At 52.3% G+C, this 8,575-nt stretch overlaps 1 protein-coding gene across 1 annotated transcript in view; it reads right to left on the reverse strand.

Moving 5' to 3' along the window:
• TNRC6A (trinucleotide repeat containing 6A) overlaps positions 1–5,261 on the reverse strand; it is an 86,672-nt gene extending 81,411 nt beyond the window's left edge. Inside the window, 1 exon segment of the mRNA XM_010002596.1 lies at positions 5,232–5,261. Coding sequence (XP_010000898.1) covers positions 5,232–5,261 — 30 coding nt within the window.
• Between the last annotated feature and the right edge of the window lie 3,314 nt (positions 5,262–8,575).

An 8,575-nucleotide genomic window follows, 5' to 3' on the forward strand; every position in this document is an offset into this window, starting at 1 on the left:
GGGGGCACAGCCGGGGGGTGTTAATGTCCCACGGGCACCCCTCCGGTGAGGACAGCGGCAGGACACGGAGCTCTGATGCACCTCGAGGCTATGGGATGCTGATGCTTGGAGGGCTCCATCTGGGCCAGCAGGGCTGGTGGGTGCTGTGCCCTGGGGGCTTCCTGGCTCTCCCCCGGGTCGGCCGGGCACACAGGGCTGCCTGAGCCCCTCTTCCCCACGGGCAGTGGCCACAGGACCACCATGGAGGGGAAGTCATCCAGGGTAGACGTGCACCAGTCATGTGGTCACAGGGGAACCTACACCCCAAAGCCTCTTGGTAGCTCACTGGCTGGTGAGAGGGCAGGTTTGACCTGGCCAGAACCTGGCAAGATGAGACAAATATTTTCTGTCCAACCCCACACATTTTCGGGTGTCTGTGCTGCTGGAGGGCACCTTTGCTCCCAGCAGCTCAGGCTGGGGACGGGCTGGGGTCACATCCCAGCTGGCTGCAGCCAGCACAGGGCACCAGCCCAAACCACTGCACCCTGCCAATCCAGGCCCTACGAGAAACAGCAATGCTGATTTTACCAGATCTCCCTAAACTAGAAGTGTTTAGAAGCCAAACAGTTCTGCACTTACCCTCAGGAATGAGGCAGGAGGTTTCCTTTCCCTTGCTCAGCACCTTAGGTCCCAACATGACTTGCTCAGACAGAGACAGAGTTAGGATCTCACTGCAGGGACAGGGACCCACACCCTCCAGGCACCTGGGGGCTGCTGGGGTGGCACCAGCACAGAGATGCTGGGCACAGGGTCTCCCCTCTCCTGTCCCATGGCCCCCTCCCCCTGCCCTGGGCACAGGGAGGATTTGCTGCAGCCTGGGGAAGAACCCTGCATACAATTAAAACCTACATCCAGTTAATTACTGGTAACAATGTATTTCTCTCTCCCATACCGGCTTCTAGCAAAGGTTTTGCTGAGGACAGCAAAGCAAAATGCTTTGTTTCCACTAGCTTTTTTTTTTTTTTTTTAAACCAAAACAGCCTAATTTGTCTTAACATGACACCAAAAGCCAGAGAAATGTTCCTCAGCTCCAGCCTGTGCTCACTAACAATATCTTTGCAGTCACATACCAAGGAGATTCAATTATCTGGCAGAACATGTCCCAAAGGCATTTAGATAATTGCAAACATAAGTACGAAATCTGCCACTAATTATTAAAGAAATACCAAATAAGGAGACCAAATGATAGAAAAGTCATGTTACTGGGTGCAAAAACCATTCACACATGCTGGAAGGGACACTGCTGTCCCAGGGACTTGTCTCTGCCCTGCCGGGAAAGCCCAAACACTGCAGAGCTGGGGAAAGGCAGTGCCCAGCCCCTCTGCCAGCCCCTCAGGGGCTCAGGGGGTCAGGGGGCTGCGAGGGGCAGCAACACTTACTGCCAGAAGGCAAGTCAGGCCACTCTCTTCCTGCACAAAAGCAGCTGAGCTGAGCAAACGGGAAAAATGGTCTGAGGGGCAACATGAGGGGGCGTGGGACAGGGGTCCCCAGCACCACAGCCTGAAACACATGTTTGGGTGAACCCCGACCCTGGGCAGCCCCAGCACAGAGATCTTCCACCCACCGAGCATCATGGCAGGGTTTATCTCCTCTTTCACTTCAATTTACTTCCTATTTCCTTTATAACCACATGCTCAAGATTTTGGGAAGCAAGAGCTCCTGAGGGAAGATGCAGACCTGGGAGCCCAGCACGGGTGCTGCCTCCCTCCCCTTCCCAGTCTCCTTCTGCACGGGGGAATGTGGAGACAAGCCCTGTTTTCCTGGTACTTGCCCTGACACCTCAGCCACTGCCCCACAATAACAGCAGTTACACTGAATATAGGTCACAAATGGACTTTGTTGAATATTCAGCAGCTTGAGTCGGAAAACAGGCACAAATTGGTGGGTTTTCCCATCTCTTCCTGAAATAGCTGCAAGTTTCCTTCCTACACAGCAGCAGCAATAGCAGAAGCACATGGGACCCTCATCAGACAGCATAAAAACATACAGCAGAGCTTCAGCATGTCCCACCAGGGGTGATCCTGCCTGGGGAGGGATACAAGGAATCACAGAATTGTCACAGTTGGAAAAGACCTCTAAGATCACCACCTCCAACCATCAACCCCCATGCCCATCAAATACCAAACCAAACCAACAAACAAAACCACAACAGGAAACAAACAGACAAGCCCATTAGGGCATTTGGAAGCAGCTCCAAGGTCCCCTTTCACCATTTCCACGAGGAGAGCCATCCTGGAGCAGGGAGCTGTGCTCCTAGCTGGGGAAGGAGCAGGAGCACAAGCGAGGACGCTCCACGTGCCACGAGCTGAGCGGCTTGGCAGGACGCCCGTGTTTGAGGGCTCCTAAAGGGAAAGCAGCTTCTCTGTGACAGCACTTTGGCAAAACCAGTGTTATTTAAATACAACAGTTACTTCAGTCAAAGTAAATAATAATTAAGTAAACCCAATTAAAATTAGCAGCTCTCCAAAATATTCTCGGAAGTGTCTGAGTGTTTGACTCTGCTGCTCTCTGGGGAAGCACAAGCTGGTTTTGGAGCTAAAGGACTCAGTGCCCAGGGGATGTGGCCAGTGACTGCCAAGCACTTGGGTATGGGACAGGGTGCATGAGTGGGGCTGGGGGCTGCAGGGGGCCTGGATGGGATGGGCTGGGGGTGCCTGGCTGCTGCTGGCCAGCCCGACGCAGCTCCCAAGCACAGTTTGCTCCTAATCTTCAGGGTGAAGGACACAAACTGTCAGCACAGGCAGCTGAACAGCTCTGGGGGCACAGCCCCCCCCAGCACCCTGTTCCAGGGACCCCCAGCCCAAGGGGTCCTCCCCCAGCCCTTGCCCTGGGAGGGACTTCCAGGAATGGGCAAAGCAGCCAAGGAACCTGAAGGCATCCACAGACAGACCCGTGTGTCTCCACCTCTGGGGGCTCAGGGCTGTGGGGCAGGGGATGCTGCAGGAGCAGGCAGGGCCACAGGGCACAGGGTTCCCAGTAGGATGTGTGTCAAAGTGAACATAATTTTATCTCCATAGTGACTGTTTTTCCACCGTGTCCTCATTTCCACACTGTCTAAGGAAACTGTTTAAGAAGCAACACTGTTCTCCTCTGCCACACTGCTCCATTTGCTCAGGCACCCTTTTATCAAAAAGGCTCTTCCTTCATCAGCATAATAATGTTAGAGAAAATTAAATCAAGCTCTTTCTGAAAATACCCTTACAAAGGCCAGGCATGTTGGAGAGCTGCCAAGGTGCTTGCTGAGCTGCACTGGGCTCAGGGCTGGGGGCAGAAAGCCTCTGCCTTTTTGGTGTCTGCTCTGGTTCTCAGCTGGCAGGACACTGCTGGGGCTGCTGGCGTGGCAGGGGAGGATGCCAGGGACACCTGCAGGCAGCTCCACATTCCTGTGCAGACATCCCGATGTGTCTGTGCTGATGGCACTGCTGGAAAGAACAAAACCAAGAGCGCGCCCTGCAGCAGAGCCAAGGACACGGGGCAGGGTGGCTCGTGCAGCTGGGGCCACCGGGGCCACCAGGGCCCGGGCTGAGCCCCCAGCAGCGGCCAGACCCCTCGCACCCCTGCAAAGGCAGATCCTGTTCAGCCCTTGCCTTTACCAACCCGCAGCCAGCGAGCACCGCAAAGGATTGTTTGCTGCTGTCATTAGCTGAAAACAAGGCAAATCTGCATATGCTTAATCTTAATTAGGCAGCCCTGGCAAGGAGCCCTCGCTCGTTGCTACCAAACAACCATTTTGCTCAGAAAAGGGTGACAAAAGCCCAGGCATGAGCACACACACAAATCATGGATGGAAAAACCTTCTGCAAAGGCCTTGCCCTGCCCCGTCCCACAGAGGGTGATGGGGTGGGGGACAGGTCAGAGCTGCCCCTTTGGCCCCCCCAGCCCAGAAAGGATGCACGATAGCAGAGCTGGTATAAACTAAACCTGAGGAATTTCACCACCAAATGCATCACTGATAATTATTCAGCTCTCATTTGCCTCTGGCAGGAGCGGGAGCTGAGGGACCTTGGGGAGGCATTTCCTTGAAGGGGACTTGTGGGGGGAACCCTCTTGGGCAGGCTCTTCTGCAGTGCAGCTGTGGGGTCAGGACTGTGAACCTGTGAGTGAAGCCCTTGGTGCCTGGGGAGGGACACGGGGACACGGGCTCAGCCGTGAGCACATTGGGCCCCTTGTGCCTGGGGGTGACACCAGCCCCAGCCATGGTGGGTCTGGAAAGGTGCTGTTGTCTCTCATGGGCCATGGACCTGAGCCCATCTACAAAGCCTCGTGGTTCACCTGGTCCCTGCCCAGCAGCACCACACACCTGCCCGGGCCAGGCACTGCCAGCTCACATGTGGCACACACAGAGCCAGGGAGGAGTGAAGCCCTCTGAGCCCATGTGCAAAGTGCTCCCCTGAGCTGGTGTCCCACACCCTCAAGCTCTTACCTGGGCACTGGCAGCCAAGTGAACTGAGGCCCCAAGTGAACTGAGGCCCCAGCAGCACACTGGGAGGGGAGATGCTCACCCACAGAAGCAGTGAGCCCTCCAGGGGGACTGAAGACGTAGGCACATGGCACCTGGGTGAAAAGATGTAAAGTCAGACCAGGAATGGGAAACACTTTTGCTGCAAAGAAATACCACACTGTTGGGAAACAAAGATGATCCCCCAGAGCAGCCCTGGGGAGGATCTCCCCAAGACCCACAGGAGGGGTCAAGCACCTCTACCCCCCAGTGCTAGTTTGCCTCTCCAGACCCTGCCCGTGGGAAGGGGGTGCTGGTGTCCCCTTGGAGCAAACCAGTTCTCCACTGGTTTGTCTGGGTTTGGTTTTGCACTGGGGAAGACTGAACACTGCTGGAGGAGCGGTGTAACACCAGGGGTGGGCTGCAGATAAAGGCTTGCAGATCCACCAAATATTGGGCACAAAAAGCTCAACGGGGTAGAGTTTGGACAAAACCAAGTCGGTTATTTTATGAGCTGGTGCCTCCAGAGAAGAGCCTGTGCTGGCTTTGCTGTGCTGGAGTTGGTGCTTTATCATTTTACAGCACATTCTGTGCAGAGGGGAATTACAATAAGGCTGGGAATCGTCAAAACATTTCACTTTTAATTGAAATTGACTCCTAGATTATACATTAGGGAGGCTAAATGAAAGACATCACACCCAAGCAAACTCCTCTCCCTGCTGGCTTTGGGCAAACAGCAAACGTGCCAGCTCACCAGGTGGCACCGCTGGGCGCAGATGGGCATGACACAACCTCCTCAACAGCTTCACTTCAGCAAAAAGCACAGAGGTTTGAGTGCCTAAAGCAGAAACCTCCCAGTGCTTTAAATAACCATAATTAACGTATTCAACATGAGCAGCGTCAAAAGCCAAGAAGCGTCGGGTAACGAGGAGCCCACAGCTTCCCCTCTTTGGCATCCAGAGAGAGAAATCCATCTGCAGACATTTAAAACATTCAATATATTTTGGAAGAGACAATGGCTGCTGTAAGATCTGGTGCTGCCCTCACGTGCAATCTGTTTCCTAGCTCAGGAGGAGAGGAAGGTACGTGCAGGATGAGGTGCCAGGGCAGGTTGTGGGGCTGCAGCCTGGCAAGGACTGCGGCTGCACCCAGGGAACATGGGTTATCTTCAGAAAGGGTCTCCTAACAGGTTATATTTACCAATAATTTGAGCACACCGATGGGTGTTTCAGGCAGGGAGGATGGTCTGGACAATAGGAATAGATACAGGAAATAGAAAATAAGATGTAAAATTCATAACCGGAAGCAAGGTCTGCATCGTGTTCTGAAGCTACAGGCTCGTGTGGATTCAGCACCTGCCCCTCTCAGGGCAGTGTGGGAATGGGAAAGTCTGAGCTGTTTCTCCCGCTGTTCATGTATTTGATTCCCTGATTATTATCACAAGACATTTAATCAATATTGTTTCTGAAAATTGTGTTGGCAAAAGAAATACTAAAACCTAGCTCAGCAATATTTTTTCCAGGTCTGTAAAAACAATTTGAAGCCCTGCCTTAGATTCCAATTGAAATGCAAATTGCAACAATAATCCTAACTGAATCATTTGCAAAGCAAGACTTACAGAAAAATAAGGATCTTCCACACATGCTCCACAAGCAGCACTCAGGGGCTGCCCGTGCCCAGGCAGATGAGAGCAGCCTGCACAAAGCTGTGGAGGCTTCTGTTCTTATCTCCACAGAGGAATCCTGCAATCCCATGAATTGCTCACACAATGCAAACACACGGCTCTAAATGGGCTAAATAATGTAGAAATTGATCAGGAAATACAAAAAGGTTGAAAATTACCCAAACACAGAACTGTTTGCAATTTTTAACTTGCATTCAAAACCACTACCTCGTTCCACGGAGTTTTCTAGCTCCAAGGGCTGACTGCAGGGAACTTCAGCAGAGCATTTCATTTGTGAGTGTGGGCAGAGCTGCTCCAGCAGGGTGGGTGAGGGCTGTGGATGGCCCCTGGCTGGCCAGGCCACATCAGTGGGCCATGAGGAGTGTGACAAGGTGGCCCTGTGGATTTTGCACCCTCACCTCCTCCCAGGGGCTGTGAGGACTCAGAAACAAGCCACGGTGGAGGGGTCAAGGCTGCCATGTCCCCACCAGCCCTCCCTTAGGGGCTGGGACAAGAGCTTTGTCCCAGGATCAGCCTTCTTCATGGCCCCATGTGCTCCATGCCTTGGTGCCAGCCCAGACAGACCTCCTGGGGGCTGGTGCACTCCCATCTGGAGCCCAGCTTCCCTGTACAAGCCCTGGATTCATAATCTTGGAACTACAGAAGCAAATCTGTCCTCTGTCTGGTCAGGGGCTTTTTTTCAATGAGTTACTACTCATCAACCCCGGGTAGGAGTCCAGCTCCACTCCTCTGCTCTGCATGAGCACTGACCCCACAGCTGGAAAAGCCCCAGGAGCTCCCACCCACCCATCAAGTGCTGCTCCCCCTTCCTAATTAGGGAGCTTCCTTCCCTGGCTGTGCCCTTCCCAGTAGCTTACCCAGCATCTCCCTGCCCAGAGGGACTCCTGAAAGCTCCAAACCTTGATTAGCTCTTCCTTTTAATTAGTCTCATTCAGAGGTGTTGCCTTCTTCAACCTTGGGCTGCCTTTGCTTCCTCTTCCTGACCCGTTAATGGAACGCAGGTGCAGCTCCTGCCTCTCCCTGTGATGGGCTGGTGCCCACCAGGAGGTGACCCTGCCCCAGCACCCACGAGCCAACACACCCCTGAGCTGCCTCCTTACCAGCCCCACATCCTGCTACAGCCAGCTCTGCACATGGAAAGGCTTGACAAGCACTAGATCCCTGCAGGAGCTGTGCTGAGTGGATGGCTAAGCTCACAATACGGTTATTTTAAATTAAAATTCTTACTGCAGAACCCAGTTCCAGGGCAACGATGCAAAAGGCAAATCTCAGCTGATCCCATGACAACATGAACCCCAGTCTCTAAAACATGAGCTCCTCAGTCTGCCAGGCAAGAGTACCAGAACAATCTGAAAACAGCTCCTTCAGAAGCTGAGCCTCCTGCTGGGCACCAGTTCAGCCAGGAACTGGAAAAGAAAGCTCAGTAACAAAGGCAGCCTTGGCTGATCCCAGGCTGCATCGGGAATTGACCTCCACAAACACCGTTTGATGGAAGATGGATTAGCTGCATTCCAGGTGTCTTCAGCTCAATACACCTGGAAAAAAGTAATGGTAAAGAATGTGCAGAATAAACTGAACTCACAGGAGACTGACACAGCATCAGCAGTGCTGCTGTAGTGCTCGCAAGAAGTTTAACTGAGCACTAAGACAGGCTGAGACTACAGCTTTTCCAGCACAAGGCCATATAAAAATACACAATTTTGCCTCACCCCCACGGGCACAGACCATGCACAGTTGAACAACAGCCATCAATGCCATCTTTAAAAATAAAAATAAAAAAATAAAGCAAAATAAATTTAACTCTTTCCTAGCTTTCCTGTCAGTGCTGGAAGCAGCAACCTGCCTTTCCAGTGGGCTTTCCTCTTCTACCAAACCCATCCGCTGACCCAACATTTAATGGAAGGGTCAGTTCTCCATCATGTGGTACCACCAGATGAAAATACTAACAATAAAGGTCCTATTAAAAAACCACAAACATCTTGGAGACCAGCATTGGTGAGAGAAAACGCAGATTACAGGGCTCCTTAAAGTAGATGTGTAAATGTTTGCTGGCAACTACAACAGCTTTCTAAACAATCCAGAACAACACTGAAATGTGACAGCTTACTAGGCAACATTTTAAAACAGTCAGTACCAGCTGTTAATAAGTGCCTGTATTTTGGGGCCATATGCTACCTTTTACAATATAAAAACAAGTCCCCATGGCACACACACAAAACACACCTCTTGCCAGCACGTCCCCACACCGCGTCCGTTTGGAAGACTTAAAAGTCCTACCAGCCTTTTGAAAACCAAACCCACTGAGATGTTGTTTTTCATACACACTGGCTACCAGCAAGCCTTTCCAGGTAGCTTTTGTCCACCACCCCTCTTTTTCTGCTGATGTTATCACTGGAAATCTCATCACATTGGAT

This window comes from Chaetura pelagica, unplaced genomic scaffold (genome assembly GCF_000747805.2).
Source record: "Chaetura pelagica isolate M959 unplaced genomic scaffold, ChaPel_1.0 scaffold438, whole genome shotgun sequence".
NCBI classification, from domain to species: Eukaryota; Metazoa; Chordata; class Aves; order Apodiformes; family Apodidae; genus Chaetura; species Chaetura pelagica.